Source organism: Barbus barbus (genome assembly GCF_936440315.1).
Source record: "Barbus barbus genome assembly, chromosome: 46".
NCBI lineage: Eukaryota > Metazoa > Chordata > Actinopteri > Cypriniformes > Cyprinidae > Barbus > Barbus barbus.
In genome coordinates, this window is record NC_136724.1 from 22,843,942 (window position 1) to 22,865,165 (window position 21,224).

Consider the following 21,224-nt stretch of genomic DNA (forward strand, 5'->3'; position numbering starts at 1 on the left):
GACCCACAGACACACAGCTGATGCTCAACACAAACATGTGCAATACACACATGCACACGCTATATATAGACAGTATAATATTAAAAGGAGTGTTGAATGCAAATTACAATTGGTTTTAAGCAGAAATGTGAAACTTGAACTTCTGTTAAAAAAAAAAAATCAGTATAAATGTTTGTTATTTGAGCTGTAAACTTTCTAAATTGTCCTAATTTTCTAGGTGGAGGAACTTCTGGTCATGCATTACTGATGCTATTCCTGTGAATGGAGTTTTGCTCCATATAAACACTGCTTTTGGAGTTAAATCACATCCATATCACTTCCTGGAATTCCCACACAAAGGGCACATGGAAGGTCAAAATATGGAAATATCATTGCATAGGCAAGTATTGTGTGTGTGTGTGTGTGTGTGTTTTCACTCCTATTAACAAAGAATCTCAAATTAACAAATAATTTAAAGTTTTCTTCACTGTGCTGACTTGTTTTTCTATTGAAACTACATTCGGGCGTGAGATTTCCAAAGATTTATCACTTTTTTTATATATATATTCTTATTTTAATTTTTTATCATATATCTTTAAATTGTTACTCCATTTAAATGTCCTGCATGTAAATCTTTAGCCATTGCAATGAATCCCACTGCCATTTCATCGTCTTGTGGCATACATACCAGTGTTGTTATTGTTAAAATTAAAATTAAAATGGTTAGAATTAGCTTTTTTCAGTTGAAAGCAGCAGCAAGCAAAATCCATCTGTGTTTTTAAATCTTGCCTTAAAACTTAGGTTAGCTTTTACCTGATTAATTTTTAATTTACTTATTAATTCGTTGTTTTTATATGTTCTATTTAATCTTATTCTCGTGAAGCTCTTTGAGATGCTACTTTTAAAGGTGCTATAGAAAATAAAGTTTATTATTATTATTATTATTATTATTAATAAAGCTGTAATGAATCAAAATATAAATATTAGTTGGAAAACGAATTTGAATGAAAAATTGCAAATGTTGCCTTGTGAGGTTGCAAAAATAATCTACAATAAATAAACAGTCTATTAGAAAAAAAAAAAAAAACATAAAATTACAAAAACACAACACTATTTTAAAAAAGTACAAATAAAAGCTATGTAATACTATAAAGGCTGATCAGTACTGTTTTTAAGATGCTGTGTCAAATTAAAAATATTTCTGAAAAGAATGGACCAATGAGATGAATCTTTGGCAAGCATATTTTTATATGAAGACTCGCCAATAATCGTGTACATTTTCAATGTGTATTTTGGCAAAATGTTTTTACATTAGTAGTACATTATGTCCTTTAAGCTTCATTAGCTTTTCTAGGCCCGTGTAACGTTTCTGTTGAGCGGTATTATGCTTTTCAGTTCATACAATTTCTCATTACGTCATTTCTTCTTTTCATTGCTTTTTCAGTCCGTCTTTTACACAAGTCACTATAGCTCAGCATCAGACGGTTCTTCTTTTCATTCTGTGCGTCTGTCGTTCCTTTACAGAAAGAGTGCAGTCATCCTGCATTAGGCCTGTCGTTCCCGAGAGGAAAGCGGGAGCGCTGCGAGCTTTTAAAGACCTTTATCTCTCTCTCTATTTCTCTCTCGCACTCTTTTATTATCAATGTAGAGTTTTGCAGGGTTGACAGCTCTTAAAGTGTGTGTGTGTGTGTGTGTGTGTGACGGTGAGAGTGTTGTACAAGGTCAAGGGCTGAGCCATTCTTAGATTTCAGGCTGAACGAGGACGGGACGGCCCGCCATCAGAGGTCACACTCTGCGTAAGGAGACCTTTCTTTTTTCTTTTAGCATTAATGACTGGAATGGCCTCCTGACCTTTGCCTGAATGGAACGAGTGTCTGTTTCAGGAGTGAAACTAATGAGCAGAAATGTGGAATTTCTTCTGGTAGAGAGAAACTTTAATTAACAAATCCAATTTGGACATAATTAATGATATTTGGAAAAAGAACAGGAGACAGAAACTTTATTTTAAGGTGTCATTGTTACACGTTACATTTACTTACTATTATAATTACAATTAATTATGCATAATTACATGCAAGTAACCCTAATCCCATAACCCTAACCATATAGTAAGTACATGTAGTTAATATTACTCAGTACTTAAATGTAGAATTACACTGTAACAGGGACACCTTAAAATAAAAGTGTAACCAACAAAAGTGTGCTGTATCAGATGCTTATGATATATCATAATACTGATTACTATATGTCATGCTAGGATACTCAAAGGCACTTTTAGTAATACCATATAGAAATGAGAAATCCTTAATACTTTTATTCCGCAAGGATGCATGAAATTAATTGAAAGTGACAGTTAAGATATTTATAATGTTACAAATAATTTCTATTTCAAATAAATGCTGTTCTTTTGAATTTTATATGCATCAAATAATTCTAAAAATAATGAATAACTGTTTCAATAAAATGGACAAAAATGTTAAGTAGCACAAGTGTTTTGAACCTTAATAATCAGCAGCAAATCAGCATATTAGAATGATTTCTGAAGGATCACGTGACACTGAAGACTGGAGTAATGATGCTGAAAATACAGCTTTGATCACAGAAATAAATTACATTTTACAATATATTCAAACAGAAAGCAGTTATTTTAAATTGTAAAAATATTTAGCAGTATTTTTGTTTTTACTGTATTTTTTTAACCAAAAAAATCAGTCGTGGTCAGCAGAAGAAACGTCTTTAAAAAACATCTTCCTGCCCCCAAACTTTTGAACTGCAGTGTGTATAGATTATCAGAAACAGATTTTTATATATCAGAACAGTCTGTCTGTCTGCTATAGTCAGTCTATGCCTAATTTTGCAATTATGACTGCAAATTATCCTGCTTATTTTACAGCTACTTACCAAACAAATGTGCTTTACATTAAATACTAACCTGAAATAATTTTATTACAGCTTGTGGAGTTATACGAGAAACATGAAACAGACATATAATCATCATTTTGTAAAGATAAAATGATTTTGTATAGAACAAACACACACACACACTTGTCCTCTCCCTCACACACACACATGCACGTGTGGAGGTATCTGGCCTCAGAGGCGTTTTTCCATTTCTCTCTTAATGAAACTGCTGCTCCTCTGATCAGCTACTCTGTTTCACCCCTCTCTCACTTTCACTGGGCGACCACGGCGACGGCATCCCTTTCTCACCCTCCTCATCACCGCTACGACCTACTCGGCCCGTAAACCAAACCACCAGAACCCACATCAAATATTAACTGCCCCATTAATGAGTTTTCCATCGCTGCTACACACACACACACTACCATAATTAACGGAAAGCACTTACCATGTATCACTACTTAAATTCACACAGCTACCACAAGTGATCTCAGAGAGAGAGAGAGAGAGAGAGACAGACAGGTAGATAGAGACGACAGTTTCAACTCCTTGAAGAAAAGTGGCACGTCTCAGCGGTGATGATCATGTGTCATACACGACATGTTTACATCCAATCTGCAAGAAAAGGATGCTGCATTAATATTCAATGTGTGTGTGTTGGGGGGGGGGGGGGGGGGGGGGTGTTAATATTTCATGTCATTATCAAGTTACTCGTGAATGTGGCTGTTCTGACCTAAAGTCTGTGTGAAACTAGTGCTTGTTTCACTCTCTGCACCCCCTGCACCACTGAGCTCAAGTGGACCGTAATCAGGGGCTTGTCTGGGATTTGAACTCCGGACCTCTACATCTGAAGCAAGACTCATATGGTAAGGGAAGTAAAAATCACATTCAGTTTCTCCACTGAGATACATTCTCAAACTATGGATACAATGTATACACTACCATTCAGCATTTTTAGGTTTAAAATATTTTTAAAAGAACAATCTTATGCACATAAAGATTGTGTTTTTAAACCCCAAAATACAGTAAAAGTGTGAAATATTAGTACAGTTTCAAATAGCTCTTTTCTTTTTGAATATATTCGAAAATGCATTTTATTTCTGTGCTCAAATATAAGTTTTCAGCATCATTACTCCAGTATTCAGCGTCATGTGATCCGTCTACTAAATTGTCCCCGGCAATAATTTTGATCAAACTATTAAATATATATGTTACCCTGGACCACAAAATGTAAGTTTTTTTTCATAAGTGTCAATTTTTCGAAACTGAGATTTATACATCTTCTGAAAGCTGAATAAATCATCTTTCCATTGATGTATGGTTTGTTATGATAGGACAATATTTGTCTGAGATACAACTATTTGAAAATCTGGAATCTGAGGTTGCAAAAAAAATCAAAATACTGAGAAAATCACCTTTAAAGTTGTTCAAATGAAGTTCTTAGCAATGCATATTACTAATCAAAAATTAAGTTATGATATATTTACGGTAGGAAATTTACAAAATATTTTCATGGAACATGATCTTTACTTAATATCCTAATGATTTTTGGCAAAAAAGAAAAATGGATAATTTTGACCCATACAATGTATTGTTGGCTATTGCTACAAATATACCCCAGCGACTTCAGACTGGTTTTGTGCTCCAAGGTCACATATGTATGTAACCACTGTTGTTGTAATTTAGACCGCATCTGAAATATTATGTCATACCATTGATATTACCTGAGAAGTTAAAGAAATATGCTAGAAAACTGTGCACTTTCAAGGATGTAGTTGATAAAGTTAATCCTCTAACTTTATGCTGTTATGCTGTTTTGTGCTCATCTGCTTCTCCCTTATGTTTTTTTTTTACATTGACTATTACTCTATGTAGACAAATCAGCTACAACAGTAATGTTTCCATCTAACATGCATTTTGAGGTGCAGCTCGTCATATTAATGGAGTGTTTCACTAGTTAAACCAGTGACCTCACCTGAATATGTTCATATAGGTTTGTGTTGAATGGAAATATTGATATTTTATTTGTAAACAACATACTTTTTTTCTCTTATTTCAGTTAATGTCATAGAGAGCTAATGACAGTGTCGTGTAAACATTGCTGAAGACACAAAGAGCGGAGGAACAGACAAACTGAATCAATTGAGTAAGTCATTTGCACTGGAACCGATTGATTCAAACTCGTGACTTCAATTATTCAGTCCAAACGATTCACTAGCATTACATTTACATTACATTTAGTCATTTAGCAGATGCTTTTATCCAAAGCTACTTACAAATGAGGAGCAATGATATGCAAGTGCTATGACAAGTCTCAGCGTAACTCAGTACACGTATGGTTTGTTTGTTTTTTAAATTATAAAATAAATAAAATGAAAACAGATAGAATAGAAAAAGAATAGAGCAATAGGCCTTTTTTGCTTTTGTTAATTGCATAATAAATAAAAAGAAAACAAATAGATTGAATAATAAAAGATGAGAGATTTTTTTTAAGAAAACAAGCAGTTAGAAAATGAATAGAGTGCAAGTCTAAAAGGGGCAAGTTTTTTTTTTTTAAAAGAATAGAATTAGAATAGAGAGTGCTAGAGTTAGAGGGTCAAATATAGGTGGAAGAGATGTGTTTTGAGCTGATTCTTGAAGATGGCTAAGGACTCTTGGGCAGGTCTTTCCACCAGGAGGGAACATTTAATGTAAAAGTCTGTGAAAGTGATTTTGTGCCTCTTTGGGATGAACAATAAAGCGACGTTCACTTGCAGAACACAAGCTTCTAGAGGCACATAAGTCTGAAGTAATGAATTTAGGTAAAGGGGTGCAGAGACAGAGGTGGTAGCCAGTGCAAACTGATGAACAGAGGTGTGACGTGCATTCTTTTGGGCTCATTAAAAATGTATCTGTTATTCACTACCAAAACCCAGATAAAAACATCCATTCATTTTTGAATTTCAACATCGCTTGCAATTCTTTTAAAAAGCACAAGTAGTGGGTGAAACAGAGCTTCTTGAAACTCAGAATCAGTTAAACGATTGCTTCACAAAATGATGCACTGTTTCAAACTGAAACAGTGCATATATATAAATATATGCTCTGAAGGAAGTAGTACAACTGTATAAAAGACAAAATTCCACTGTTATAATTGGCTTTATTGATGCTTCTAAAGCTTTCGATAGAGTTAATCATCAGAAGTTGTTCATTAAACAAAGACAAAGGGGCATATCTAATAGTATATTAAGAATTTTGATATACTGGTACACTAATTAAAGTATGCAGATAAGGTGGGGTAATTGTGTCTCAGATTCATTTAGAGTAAGTAATGGAGTGCGCCAAGGAGGTTTACTTTCTCCAGCTCTTTTTAATGTCTATATGAATGAATTGTCAGAAGAACTAAGCGATTGTAGGACTGGATGTATGCTTGGTGATATCACAGTCAATCACTATATGCATGCTGATGATCTGGTTGTTTTTTCCCCAAGTAGTGCTGGTTTTCAGCAGTTGCTTAATATATGCTCTGATTATGATATGATGTGCAATACAATACAAAAAAGACATGATATGTAGAACCAAATAACATAGAGATTTGAATTTCCCAGATTTTTATTTATCAGGGCAAGTGTTGAATGTATGTACTACTGCAAAATATTTAGGTCATATCATTAATAATGAAATGTGTGATGATGATGATATGTATAGGTAACGTCGTAAGTTATATGCTCAAGCAAATATGTTGATGAGAAAATTCAGATCAGGTAAAGATATACCTTTTTAGAGCATTTTATACTGCTCCTTTGTGGGTTAAGTTTAAGAAAGAGAGCCTCTGTAAGCTTCAGGTTGCATACAATGACTGTATGAGGATCCTACTGAAAAAACCAAGATGGTGCAGTGCAAGTGATTTATTCTGTAAGGCAAGAGTACAATCATTCCCTGCTTTAATGATAATGTATAAATGTATTTTTTACGGCTGGACAATTCACATAATAATATTATAATGTTGTTGACAAATCCTAGGCTTAGTGATGTGCGATCTCAGTCCTCTATGAGGAAGTATTGGCAAAACTGTCTTTTTTAATGTGTACTGTTTTGGTTTGTATTGTCTGTCTTTTGCTAATGGACCTTGAGTCTGGAAATAAAGATAAAGAAAGAAGATATAAATGCATTTTCAAAATATATACTGTATGTGTGTGTATTTATATATACATAATAAATAAACACAGTAAACATACATTTATTATGTAAACAAAAACTTTTATTTTGAATGTGATTAATCGCGATTAATCGTTTGACAGCACTACGGTTTTTCCCTGTAAATTTTACAGGAACTTACCGTTAACCATTTAACAGGTTTTTACTGTAGCAATTTCAAAGTTTTTTACCGTTAAAATCACGGTCATTTACATTGATACACCTTTGTTTGATATGTAGTTCATAACATGTTGATGCTTTTACTGGAAAAGTGGGCAATCATTGTTTTATTACATTTAAGTTTGTCCTTTAAAAATGGTAAGGTGACATAAAATGACTCCTTTTTGCACATTTTCGTTTCTAAACTGTATGATACGGGCATGAGCAATCATTTGGGACAGTTACAGTATATATACGTTTAACTTTACCTCTACGACTGTCTTTGAAACAAGATTTATGTTGTTGTTTTGAAGCTCGACGGTGACTTTTAGTGCTTATTAAAGAGCAGCATGAACATTCTTTAAAACATCTTGTTTTATCTTCCACAGATAAAGCAAGAAAATAATGGGTTTGCAACGACATATGAGTAAGTAAAGGATGACAGAATCTCAATTTCAGGTAAACGATCACTTTAACCTCAACATTGTGAACTTCCAGTTCTGAGATTGGTGTACCGCTTTAATAAAGCAATTAAAGTCTAAATATCACTCAAATGCACAGAAACATGCATACGTATAGCCTGAGCTGGTGTAACACCCCTGGAGGGATCTGTTCTGAGAGAGCAGTTAAAGCTATTAGCGTATCACGCTTACAATGAGTGTCTGATTCGCTGACTTCATGAAAAGAGATGGGAGAGCGAGCGAGGGACTGTGTCTTCTTGTATTTGCATGCTGGAACAGCAGTGTGTTCTAAATGTCTTTATAGATGAAAGACAATTAAGTCTTTAGTCATCTAATTACATGCTTTCTCTCTCTCTCTTTCTCTCTCTTGCTCCGTCTCTCCCACTCATAACCATTTCTATTTCCAGAACTGATGTGTTATCAAGTACCATGCACGAAATATTACGTTTTAACAGGTTATATAGAGAAATCTGGGTTTAGCTGGGATGTGATATAAGCTGGAGGTGAGTTGTGATGACTGTCAGAATGTGAAATTACAGTTTTATGGGTCAATACAGTCCAAAAAGGAACCCTTTCTTGCAGGTTGCTGGTCTTGTTGTGCACAGTTACATGCTTCACGTTATTGTAAAGCAAAAAATCTCTGCTCTTGACTTTTCTTTTTGTCTAACATTAGATTTTTCAACTCACATTGCGCCAATTCCCAACATATGCAATCAAGTCCTGAACTACATTTTTTTTCTCTTGCATATCCTTTCATTAGTAAATTCAAATGGGTTGCAAATGCTTTCATGTTGACTTTAAAGATTTGCTGAATTTTATTTCATAAATGCCCAGAAATTTCCACTTTTCGTGCATCATGCATGCATTATAATGATGACCATGATTTTAACAATTATCACACTTTATTGCATGTACACCATATCGTTCAAAAGTCTGGGGTTGGTAAGATATTTTGAAAGAAGTCTCTACAGTAAATACAGTAATATTGTGAAATATTACAATTTAAAATAACTTTTTTATGTGAATCTGTATTTTCAGCATCATTCCTCCAGTCTTCAGTGTCACATGATCCTTCAGAAATCATTCTAATATGCTGATGTGCTGCTCAGTTTTGATCAATTTTTATTGGTTCTCAGTTATTAATAGTGGTTCTTATTATAATTTCAGTGAATAGAGAGTGAACAGCATTTATTTGAAATGCATGTTTTGTAATATCAGTTTAATGCATCATTGCTGAACGTCTTCTTACTTTCTTATGTTACTTTCTTACTTACCCCAAACTTTTGAATGGTAGTATATCATGGTTTCTACAAAAACATGAAGCAGCACAACTGGGGAAGTCGTGGCCTAATGGTTAGAGAGTCGGACTCGTAATCGAAAGGTTGCGAGTTCGAGTCCCCGGCCGGCAGGGATTGTAGGTGGGGGGAGTGAATGTCCAGCGCTCTCTCCACCCTCAATACCACGACTGAGGTGCCCTTGAGCAAGGCACCGAACCCCCAACTGCTCCCCGGGCGCCGCAGCATGGCTGCCTACTGCTCTGGGTGTGTGTTCACGGTGTGTGTGTGTGTGAGTGTGTGTGTGTGCATTTGTTCACTACTCACTGCTGTGTGTGTGCACTTGGATGGGTTAAACGCAGAGCACCAATTTCGAGTATGGGTCACCATACTTGACAATACGTCACGACTTTACTTTACTTTACTTTACTGCTTGCAACCATAACATTAAAAAATTTTTTTTTGTTTGTTATGATTTCTGAAGGATCATGTGACACTGAAGACTGGAGTAATGATGCTGAAAATTCAGCTTTGATCACAGGAATAAATTACATTTTAAAAGTATATTCATAATTATTCCAAAATGTTGAGTGCTAGTGTAATTCTGACTGACTCATTTGTCCCTGACTGTCAGACTGGTTGTGGTCTTGATAGGCCTGTGTGATCCAGTGTAATCTGTGAATGAAATGAAAAACAGTTATTTTATATTTTAATAATATTTCATAATATTACTCTTTTTACATTTCTGGTCAAATAAATGCAGCTTTGGTAAACAGAGGAGAATTCTTTCAAAAACATAAAAAAACAAAACAAATCATAATTATTCCAAAATGTTGAGTGCTAGTGTAATTCTGACTGACTCATTTGTCCCTGACTGTCAGACTGGTTGTGGTCTTGATAGGCCTGTGTGATCCAGTGTAATCTGTGGTGTAATCTAGTCCAGTCTCGTGGTGTAATCTAGTTGTGCAGCTTGACTGTGTCCTTGTTTAGACATTTGAAAGCAGTAAACACAGAAGTCATGTTTATTTGATGCTGACAGCGCTGAGTTAGTTGATCTGCATGTGCTGGATTAATCACTAGTGTCTGATCACTTCTACTGATGACCTTGTGTGTTAGTGAAAGTACGTAAAGAAATCTGTGAATAAGCGGTGTCTTTGTGCACAAGTGTTTTCCAGCTAATGCAGGTGGTTAAGGTGTGGAATACAGAATAACCGCTGACAGGACACAAACTGGAATATCGGACAGGACGGTAGGATTTACCTCTCTTTCTCCCTCTTAAATAATGTAGACGTTACTATAGATAATTGCCCTGTAGAGGTCTGGTGATGAATGGCCCTTGTCCGCTCTCGGGTCCTTTGCCAGTTCTGTGGTTATTTATTTTGAGAGTTTAACAGCGTGACCTCAAAACACACACTCACCTGTACACACACATGCACATATAGTTGTGTTAAAATATATAGAGAGAGAGTGCATTATATATATATTTATATACAGTGCTAAAAAAGTGCATTGTTTCTGCCGGTTATAGGGGTCTATAATTAGATCTAAATCAGGACAAGGAGAAAGGCCACTCACACAAACTTTTATTATGGAGAGACTCAAACTCCCCACAGGGGTCCGGTGCCCATATGTGGGCCAGAAACTTCTACATGCATCTTTCCACCAGTGATATATATGTGACCCTGGAGCACAAAACTTAAGTCGCTGGGGTATATTTGTAGCAATAGCCAAAAAAAAATTGTATGGGTCAAAATGATCATTAGGATATTAAGGAAAGATCATGTTCCATGAAGATATTTTGTAACTTACCTACTGTAAATAAACTTAATTTTTGATTAGTAATATGCATTGCTAAGAACTTAATTTGAACAACTTTAAAGGCGATTTTCTGAATATTTAGATTTTTTTGCACCCTCAGATTCCAGATTTTCAAATAGTTGTATCTCAGCCAAATATTGTCCGATCCTAACAAGTCATACATTGATGGAAAGCTTATTTATTCAGCTTTCATGTGATGTATAAATCTCAATTTTGAAAAATTGAGACTTAAGACTGGTTTTGAGGTCTAGGGTCACACACACACACACACACACACACACAATTAAAATTAAAACTGCACAAAATGCAGGAATTAAAAATGCACAAAAAAGCTAGATAATATACATAAATACCTTAAACCGCTTACAAATACTTCACTCACCTTAAAACGTATTATTAAACTTAGTGACCCATTTGTTTTACAATTAAAATATAAAACCAGTTAAAACATTTATAAAAATGACAGAAGCTTTTAAAAAAAGACAAAGTTAACCTACTAAAATTTTTCAATATACATATTAAAATAAAATAATAAAAATGGTAATTAAATACTACAAATATATATAAAAATGTAATATTTACAAACATAAAAATGACAAAATAGAAGTAAAATAACTGAAAATAAAAACTAATTCAGCATATTAATACTTTAATACTATATAAATAATTATATATATATAATTCTTCACCATATATATGTAAAAAGTAATTTAAACATTTATATTAACAATGACCATTGTTTTATCTGTGTTTTAACCACTCAGTGAATAGAGATTCTAACGATTAGTGAAACAGCGACACTGTGTGTTCACAATGAGGTATTACAGCTACAATAAAAAATAATAATATTATTATTTGAAAACTATTGACAGTTGTTTTAATGGCTTTACAGTTTCGCATTGTTATTTTAGAAATCTTAATATTTAACCAGTAATGTATTATTTTTTTCTCGCTACAGCTCTACAAACCCTTTGTTTACTGACGATAGTGAAACTCTAGCGGGACTGTCACCATGAACAGCGCGTGAACAAACACTTATATTGACATCCGGGGACCGCTCTCGGTTCATCAGCAAGAGACTCGGTGTTTAACGGCTGTGAGGCGCTTTGCTCAAATAATCAGTCTGTATTTTATTGACGTGATTAATGTCGGATTATATGAGGAATGACTGAAGGTAAGACCATTAAAATAGTTTTGCGGGATAAAAACACCAACGAAACCTCCTTATCAATTATGGTAAAAGAGTGAACATTAGTTAGTATTCACTAGCAGTGATAAAAGTGGTATTTATTTAACTATTTAAAGTTACCAGACTTGTTAGGTAATTAAAAAGTGTGTGTGTTTCTATGTAACTTCTATGTAAGTTAACGTACTGGCAGTTAAGACATTTAAACTTGTGAAGACCAACCGTCAGTGTCTCAAAATCTAGTAAGCTGCCTAGCTAGACAGCATTTTTCGGTATCATAGTGCAGCATTTTGTAAATGTGTCCAAATGTGTGTCTTGTATACAGAGATACATTGAAATGCTTTAGATCAGTGACCTCTGGCCACAAAATTAGGCCGTTTTAAGCAAATTGTGCTTTAAAATGTTTCTCACAGATGAATGCTAACTCAAGTCTTGATGTGGGATGTGCTGGGAGGCTCCCTAGATTGCCGCCTCTACCCGCATCCCAGAAGCCCTCTGACCTGTATGAGGTGTGTAAGTTATATAAAGTGTCTCAAGATGTGTTTTGGATGTTTTTTGCTCATCCTGATTTGCTCTCTGTTTCAGATTTATCTCCATAACAGTCAATACCCGCCTCTCCTTCAGGATCACTCTCGGACTCTCGCGATTCCCTACAAGGAGCTTCGGCACCACAGAAGTCCCTCCGAGTCCATCGGGAACAACTACAGCCCGAGAGGACAAAACCTGAAAATCCAACATCTGCAGAACAGGCATCACTCGCTTCAGTGCCCTCCAGTTGCACGTATCCTTTACGAACGTCTTATACACACTCAGCCATGCTTAAATACACACTTTCAGTGCGTCTCTTCTTAACTTCACATTTAAGACCATGTTGATTCTCCAGTTGTGAGGAAGCGACAACCTGCGACCCAAAGGTTTTTAGTAGCAGATTTTTAGTGCATGCATGTGTCTTTCAAAACAAAATAGTGAGTTCACTATACTCAATACTGAAATATTAACAGCAGGGACCATCATGTTTTTCTTCTATTGACAAACAGTACGCCTGTCATTCACAAAAGTCGCCCTTTGTCACCGAACCGGCAGCTTGAAATCATGAGGCGTGAGGAGACACAAAGTCAAAGGAAGCAGACGGAGCCTACAGAGAGAGATTTAGACGTCAGTATCAGCAACAGTCAATATCAATGATTTCATGGCTTTTTAAAACACACTTTGCTAGTGTGTCAGTGGAAATAAGTTAAATCAATTAATGACAAAAGGAATGTTTGGAAATGTAAACTACTATTTCCTACTGACACATACAGCAAAAAATAGAAATAACTGGCTTAAAATCTTTTTTTTTTTTTTTTGGTGAAAATACTAATGGCCTAAGACTTTTATATATGTGTATATATATATATATATATATATGTATATGTGTGTGTGTATAAGCCTATACTCTCCATTCTATTTCTATTCTATCTACTTGTTTTCTTTTATTTATTTAAGAAATTGACCCTTGAACACAAGCGCACTCTATTTTTCTATTCTATTTAATTGTTTTCTTTTTATTTATAATAAAAAATAATAATAACTTGACCTTCTGTGCAGGACTTGTCACAGCATCACATATTATTGCTCTTTTGTTGGTTTGATTGCTTCTATTGTGTTTATTTGAAAGTGATAAAATCGTCTGCTAAATGATTAAATGTACAAATAGTTTTTTTAAAAGTGTTTCTTTAGTAAAAACCTTCACTTGTTCTTCCATCCTTCCATCCATATTAATTCTCTCTCTTTCTCTCTCAGAGGTACTTGTACTATATCACTGAGGGTGTTTATGGCCACATGTTGGCCCCCCAGCCACCAGAGCAGATCACTGCTATCCTGAAGCTGCTACCCAGCCGTTGCCAAGGTGACGAGCGGAAGATGCAGAAGATGCAGGAGGATCTTCTGGAGGAGGTCCAGAGAGACTATGAATTCAACCTCCGCAAGAGCATTGGTATGACACACAACACCAGCTATGTAGATAATGTTGAGTATAGCAGGTAACAGTTAAGGCTGGAAAACACTACACAACGTTTGCCCAGATTTTTGTCCCAGTTTACAGTCTGGATCAGTCGATGTGTGTCGGAAAGTCAGAGCCAGTCTGCAGATTCGAGATTTCACAGAAAATCTCGTAGTGTATTATGGGCTCAGAGATTTATTTTTATTTTTATATATATATTTTTAGGTGGTCTTTTATTGTGCTATGAAAATATACTAAGAAACTTCAAACTATAACTAAAACAACCTTCCCAGTTTGTTTACTTTTTTTGTGAAAAAACTAATCATTCTGGCATCTAATTCATGTTACTGTCTTTTAAAGGGGTTATCGGATGTCCATTTTACACAAGTTGATATGACATACTGTGGTTAAAATTTCTCAACTGTAGTGTAAAAAACACCTTCTTTACCCTGTCAAAATCAGCTCTGTCTTCAGCACGCTGTTCTAGTCCATGTTGCTTTAAATGGTAATGAGCTCTGCTGACTCCGCCCCTCTCGTCCGTGGAGTGCCGAGCAGACCATAGATATGTGTAGATTCCCTATTCGACCGCTCCAGATACGTTGATGCGTCAGCCATCTCACGTTCACCATAATGATCAATGAATATTCAAAGATATACAAGCGTATAACTTGCTGTTGTAGATGCACACAGTCAATGCGCTCAAAAATTTGCAGACCATTCCAAAAATGGCTGCTGGTTTACGTATCGCGGCCCATAGAAACAGTCGATAATGAGGCATCTAGGTATATATATCTATGGAGCATACTAAACTTCAGCCACGAAACTGGCTAACTAGCACATTATTAGGAAAGGCAATTTGCAAAGATTCACAAAAACCCTTATACTCACTTCTTCTGTAGATAAAGCTGGATCACGAATGATTTGAGCGAACATAGATGCATTTATGTAGATCGGGGATTGGTGCATTCACTTCAAAGCGAAAGCAACATTAATCCTCTGCGTCTTCAGCAGCTCAGATGTCAGGAGTAAATGACGACTGCTATATTCATTACTACATCCAACAATTAAACACCTCAATCGGTTAATCTGAGACATCTTGTCTTCCCCTGCACCGGAGGTAGACAGCTCTCGGCTCACTCTGGGCGGGTCTAATGTAAGACGGCCTTGTCAATCAACTATCATGGGAGCAGTCTGTACAGAACTATGTCATTCTGACAGGAACCTCAGAACAGCCTGATTTGAGAAACTGGATTTTAAAATGGGCATTTAAAAAAAAAAAAAAAACACTGAGTGGATTTTTATCATTATAGGATGTATGTGTACACACACTTCCAACACACAATTTTGTTCAAACAACTTGTAAAGTAAATTTTCCATCCGATGACCCCTTTAAGCCTGAATCACTTCCTCACTTGTATATCGCTTTTTGAGTAAGTCAATAATCACTTTCTTTTTGTAGTTGATTATATCCTGCTAGATCCAGTGGAGCGAGAGCGTCTGTCAATCTCTGCTGTCCCCCGGCCTTTCCCATCCCGTGTCATTCGTGCACCAGTTCCCTGGTCTGAGAGCTACAGAGAGGCTCACAGCTGGCAGACGGAGAACCTCTGCACCGTCAACCCTATGATGCTCCGTGTACAGGATCTCTGGATGAGCAGGTTGGCATCTTTACAGTGGTGGCCAAAATTATTAGAACGCTAGTATTTTCACCTGCTAAATTTTTTAAGTCCGTTATTTCTATCTTTTGCTATTGTGTGTCAGTATATCAGTGTACATTTCCAAACATTCATTTTGCCATTAATTGTAATAATCCAGTGAGATTTTTGTTTGCACAATAGCCAGTGCTCCACACAGAGATCTGATCTGATCTGATCATCATCCAGTCTGTCTGGAGTAACATGAAGAAACAGTACAAACTGAGACAGACTAAATCCGGAAGAACTGTGGCAGCGTCTCAAAGATGCTTCAAGAAACCTCCCTGCAAAGCTACAGTACTGTGAAAAGTTTTAGACACTTGTGTAAAAATGCAGTAAAATGAGGATGTTTTCAAAAATAATGCCATAAATAGACTTCCTTTATCAATGAACTTCTATTAACTAAATTTAATCTGCTGAAAATGATTCTTGATTCAGCAATTCTTTGCTGAAATCGCTTTTGGTCTCTTACTGTATCGCGTATCTTGTCAGTGTGTGCACTTGCTTGGCCATTTTTAGATAGGTATAAAAAAGGTTATTATACCGCGGCCGCCCTCGTGTGAAGCCCTCTTAGTGTGAAGACCAAAGAGTGTAAAGACCATCGCCTCTACCGTGCGACTCAACCGGGCTGGGATACCGGCAAAGGATATAAGTATCGCTTTTTATTTTTATTTTATTTTTATTTTTTTTTCCTTTATATGTTTACTATTGAAATGTTGTTGTATGCATCTGTCAATTTTATTTAATTTCTGTATTTTCTTAAATGGGTGCGTATAGAGTATTTACAGTGTTAACTTTTAGTTTTAGTTACTTTTTCTTATTTGTAAGTCGCTTTGGATAAAAGCGTCTGCTAAATGACTAAAAGTAAGTAAAGTAAAGTAAAGTAAGCATCCTTTGCGTTTCAAGCAGCTTTTGCCCTCAGTGCACTTGCAAATAGTTTTTCAGGGAGCTTTGCAGGAAGGTTTCTTGAAGCATCTTGGAGACGTTCCCACAGTTCTTCTGGATTTAGTCTGTCTCAGTTTGTACTGTTTCTTCATGTTATCAGATCAGATCTCTGTGTGGAGCACTGGCTGTTGTGCAAACAAAAATCTCACTGGATTATTACAATTAATGGCAAAATGAATGGAAATGTAAACTGATATTTCCTCCTGACACACTACAGCAAAAGATAGAAATAACTGACTTAAAATAATTTTTCAGCTATTGAAAATACTAGTGTTATAGTAATTTTGGCCACCACTGTAATTCCTCCATCAGGGTCCTAATCATCTGGATCCAATTTTTAATCTCTTTATGTTTCATTTATAGTTTCGCGTCTCTGCGGTTTGTGCGTTTGGACGATCTTCTCTCAGCCGATCTTCCGCTCTTGCCGGCGGAGTTCGAGGAGCTGGTGCGGCGACAGTGTCAGAACACCCGAGATGAACTGCTTAACAAGTGAGAGATTTTCTCTATATCTATATATCTGTTCTAAACAAGTGCAGAACATCACCAGACCTGTTTTTGTGAGGTCGGGTTTAAATAACATCCTGCCGTGGACAGTAACGGAAACAGTACAGACTGTGAATTGGTAGCGAGACACATGATATATTTGGTTTCTGTAGGTTTCATTCTCATGTTCTCTGTAAACCTGTCACTGTAGTCACCTGAATCCAGCTCTATAATTACAGCTCTCTAAGCACTCGAAGGAAGAGCTGTACGTCTGGAAAGTTACAAGTAATTTGAATCATTCATTCAGCGGATTCGTTCAAACACACTGATTCCTGATGAACCCACTGATCAGTGGATCATTTGAATCATTCAAATTATTTATTAATCAACACTGATTCATTCAAGAATAAACAAACCAGTTGTTTTTGATAACTAAAAAATTTCATTTTTTTACTTAAAATAATATTTAACTCAATTCAAATAAAATGTAAAAAAAAAAAAAAGTTGCCAAGGCAATGTTTCCTATTTGTTTAGTTTAACTTGAACTAAAACTGAGATAAAAATAAAAGAGGCTATATAGACATTAAAAAAATAATAAAAATGATGTACACACACAGCAAAATTACTAAAACATTAACTAAAATTAAAATGAAACAAAATAAAAAAAAATGCATTAAAAATATGAATTAAAACTGTAATAGATCACTGGAACAAACAAGTGAGTTGTTTTTGAGTGAGTCAATCTGAATAATTTTTCAAAAACACTGTTTCATTCAGTGGTGAAACAACTTGCTCTGTGTTTAGGATGAGTCTGATGAGTCTTTGAGTCATTCATTTAAACATATTGATTAATTTAGAAACAAAATAGTACTACTGTTTGTTACTTGGGTAAACAAAACAAATTTGTATTTACAGATATAATACTAAAACTAACAATTGATTGTCCATGTCCCATGTCCGATGGGATAGACTGAACAGTTACTGGACTGTGGTAAATGTGTGATTGAATAAGGTCAGCGCTGTGTGCGGACGAGTGTGTTGTTGTTTAAATAGTTCTGCTCGTCTTGGCTACCTTTGTTCTTAACTCTGTATCCATGGTCTCCTCAAACCACCCAGAGACAAGCACACAATACGAGCCCTGAATGAGGGTTTGAACAATGGGTAAATAAAGAGCAATCTGGACCTGCTTTAACACGCAGGGTGTCAACGACACTACAGCAACAATCAGCGTGAAGTGTTCAGAAGATATACTGCAGGAAGTGTGAATTGCAGTCTGACGCATCCTTCACTGAATGAAATGACTGAATCAGTCAATAACAAGTAAACTTTGTGATTGAGTGGTGCACAAGTTTACTTAAAGGGTTACTCCACCCCAAAATGAAAATTTTGTCATTAATCACTTACCCCCATGTCGTTCCAAACCCGTAAAAGCTTTGTTAGTCTTCGGAACACAATTTAAGATATTTTGGGTGAAAACCGGGAGGCTTGCGGCTGTCCCATTGACTGCCAAGTAATTAACACTGTCAAGGCCCAGAAAAGTATGAAAGACATCATCAAAATAGTCCATCTGCCATCAGTGGTTCAATCTGAATGTTATAAGGCGGCGAGAATACTTTTTGTATGCAAAGAAAATAAAAATAATGACTTTATTCAACAATTTGTCTCCTGCGCGTCACCGTAGCACCATTTTGGAAAGTATCCAATGGACACAAACTGCGTTCGCTGTTCTGTGTCAGCTGCACCACACGGATATGTTTTCTACATTTATTTACGTTTTGATTTGAATGAAAACAGCGTATCCGTGTGGTGCAGCTGACACAGAACAGCGTACACAATTTGTTATTTTCATTTTCTTTGCATACAAAATGTATTCTCATCGCGTCATAACATTCAGATTGAACCACTGATGGCAGATGGACTACCCTGACGATGCTTATCATACTTTTCTGGGCCTTGACAGTGTAAATTACTTGGCAGTCAATGGGACAGTCGCAAGCCTCGCGCTTTCCACCCAAAATATCTTAAATTGTGTTCCGAAGACGAACAAAGCTTTTACGGGTTTGGAACGACATGGGGATAAGTGATTAATGACAAAATTTTAATTTTGGGTTGGAGTTACCCTTTAAAGGCCAATTCACACCGCACAGACAAACACCAACAAACAAGTTGGCTCAAGTTGGCTGCTGGATTTAGAATTTTATGAAAAAGAACTGATGTTCACACTACCCCAACAAACTTCAAGTCAGAGAGAGTCAAGTAACACCGTGTCTACACCGGACGCAACAGTTGTCGCATCGCGCCGCATCCAGTGTAGACAGTGCCACTGATTATAATCAATAGAAGCTCAATGTATTTTGTAGCATCACGCCGCGCCACTCGTGTCCAGTGTATACGGTGTAAGTCTGACTGGAGAAGGATGATCCTGTAGCCACAATCAAAATTTGACTGTTATTAATGTCTTTGCGTGTCATTCTTCGCCTGAAAGACAGCGAATAAAATGAAAGAGTCCGTGGTTGAAGCTCGCTTTAAGTGAAATATGTGCGTCGTCATGGCAACGATTCGTGGCCACATCAGATTACATCAGAGTTTGTTGTCGTTTGTTGGAAAATCATTTCACACTGCTCAGACATTCCACGACCCAACAAACGCAAATGAAGCAGGTTCAGTCGGATGAAAACACACTCCAAACAATGCCAACAAACGCCAACAGGGGTAACACACTGATCCAACAAACTCCAACAGAATAGTTTGTTGGCATTTGTCTGTGCAGTGTAAATTGGCCTTAAGACTTAATAGTACCTTTGTGTGAGACTTTTTTCATCCATCTATCCATGTCTCAAAATACCCTTTTATTACTGACCTTTTTATTTCAGAGACCCTTTTATTACTGAGTGGTTTTGAAATGTAAATCATTTTATCTAATGAGATTACTTTTTCTTACTTAACTTTTGAAATTATAGACATTTGAGAATATTTTTTACTTTTTAGCACAGAAAATAAATAATAAATTCACTTGGTTAAATTGTGTTATGAGCATACCAACTCGAAAACTGAATTTTGATATTCAGTCAAGCAGTAAAATGAAGGTAAAATTGAAATAAAAAAGAATAATGTATCACCTGTTACCTTTGTTGTTTGTGTGTGTGCGTGTGTGTGTGTGTGTCGTGTAGTTGGCTGCCCCGCTGTGCTTCTCTTTTTGTGACCTTTAAAGACTCCTGGTTGCCACTGGTGCCAAAGAAAGCAAGCATCGCCCCGGTAAAGGCACAGAAACTCTTCTACTGTGTGGCTGCTCTAATGTCACTGCAGCTGCACAGTCTGGTGGTCAAATCGCTGCAGGATCTGTTGCAGTTTTTCCAGCTACATCAGGTACTGAAACCAGTGACACTGACATGTTTACAATATGTTTAAACTGATGCTCTGTAGACATTATACAGCCTAGTTACTGAGCATGTGCATGCATTTATGGATATATATGCACATATATCTGTTTGTTTGTTTATGGATGCATGCTTTTTGAGAGTGCAAGCCACTGAAGGCTGTATTTTACAGTTATTTTACCACTGCAAATTCACTCTAGCATACTGCCTTCTGTATGTTATGGATTTTATAAAAAACGTTTTTAATAAAATAAATTGTTCATTAATAAACCAAATAATAGTAATAATAATAATGGACAACCAACTGCTATTTATAATAGAAATTTCTTGTAACATCATACATTTTCCGTCATTGACATTGACCAAACTTTGTAAGGGAATATATTATATAGATTTCAGCTGATGCAAGATCACTAGTGCATAAATTAGACTTTTTACAATTGATTTGAACTTCATCCAAACCATTTTTAGAGTTAATTCTGTGCATGTTGAATGTGCTTTTGTTTATGAGTGTGTACTATATGTATGTGTTTTCTGGCAGGATGGTAATGATTTTGGGGATTATTTTGATGAGCTGAAGTACACGCAGCGTCCATTGTTACTGGTGAAATTGAGACTTGAGGACCCCAAAATTGCATTTGAACCTTCACTGGAGAGCTGCTGGGAGCTCATACAACAAGCATTCACACAGATCATCGACAGCGCCCACAACATCCCCCGGGTACACGCACATATACTTCCTAACTAAAAGAGGACTTGCCAATGATTTCTGTTGTTATAGTATAGTGCAATA

The 21,224-nt window shown here is 36.0% G+C and overlaps 1 protein-coding gene and 2 gene segments (V, D, J or C); 2 read left to right on the forward strand and 1 right to left on the reverse strand.

The window, feature by feature from the left end:
- The window catches only part of LOC306864845 (Ig kappa chain V-III region MOPC 63-like), a 684,433-nt gene that overhangs the window by 565,208 nt on the left and 98,001 nt on the right, over positions 1 to 21,224 (forward strand).
- Positions 1 to 21,224, reverse strand: part of LOC306864846 (Ig kappa chain V region K29-213-like) — a 764,502-nt gene that overhangs the window by 563,245 nt on the left and 180,033 nt on the right.
- dnah3 (dynein axonemal heavy chain 3) overlaps positions 11,639 to 21,224 on the forward strand; it is a 41,412-nt gene continuing 31,826 nt past the window's right edge. Inside the window, exons 1-10 of the mRNA XM_079409113.1 lie at positions 11,639 to 11,942; positions 12,368 to 12,463; positions 12,540 to 12,735; positions 12,820 to 12,868; positions 12,992 to 13,109; positions 13,737 to 13,929; positions 15,395 to 15,590; positions 16,935 to 17,060; positions 20,225 to 20,420; positions 20,973 to 21,152. Of these exons, the coding sequence (XP_079265239.1) occupies positions 12,368 to 12,463; positions 12,540 to 12,735; positions 12,820 to 12,868; positions 12,992 to 13,109; positions 13,737 to 13,929; positions 15,395 to 15,590; positions 16,935 to 17,060; positions 20,225 to 20,420; positions 20,973 to 21,152 (1,350 nt within the window). The 5' untranslated portion in view covers positions 11,639 to 11,942. The remainder of the gene's footprint in view (positions 11,943 to 12,367; positions 12,464 to 12,539; positions 12,736 to 12,819; positions 12,869 to 12,991; positions 13,110 to 13,736; positions 13,930 to 15,394; positions 15,591 to 16,934; positions 17,061 to 20,224; positions 20,421 to 20,972; positions 21,153 to 21,224) is intronic.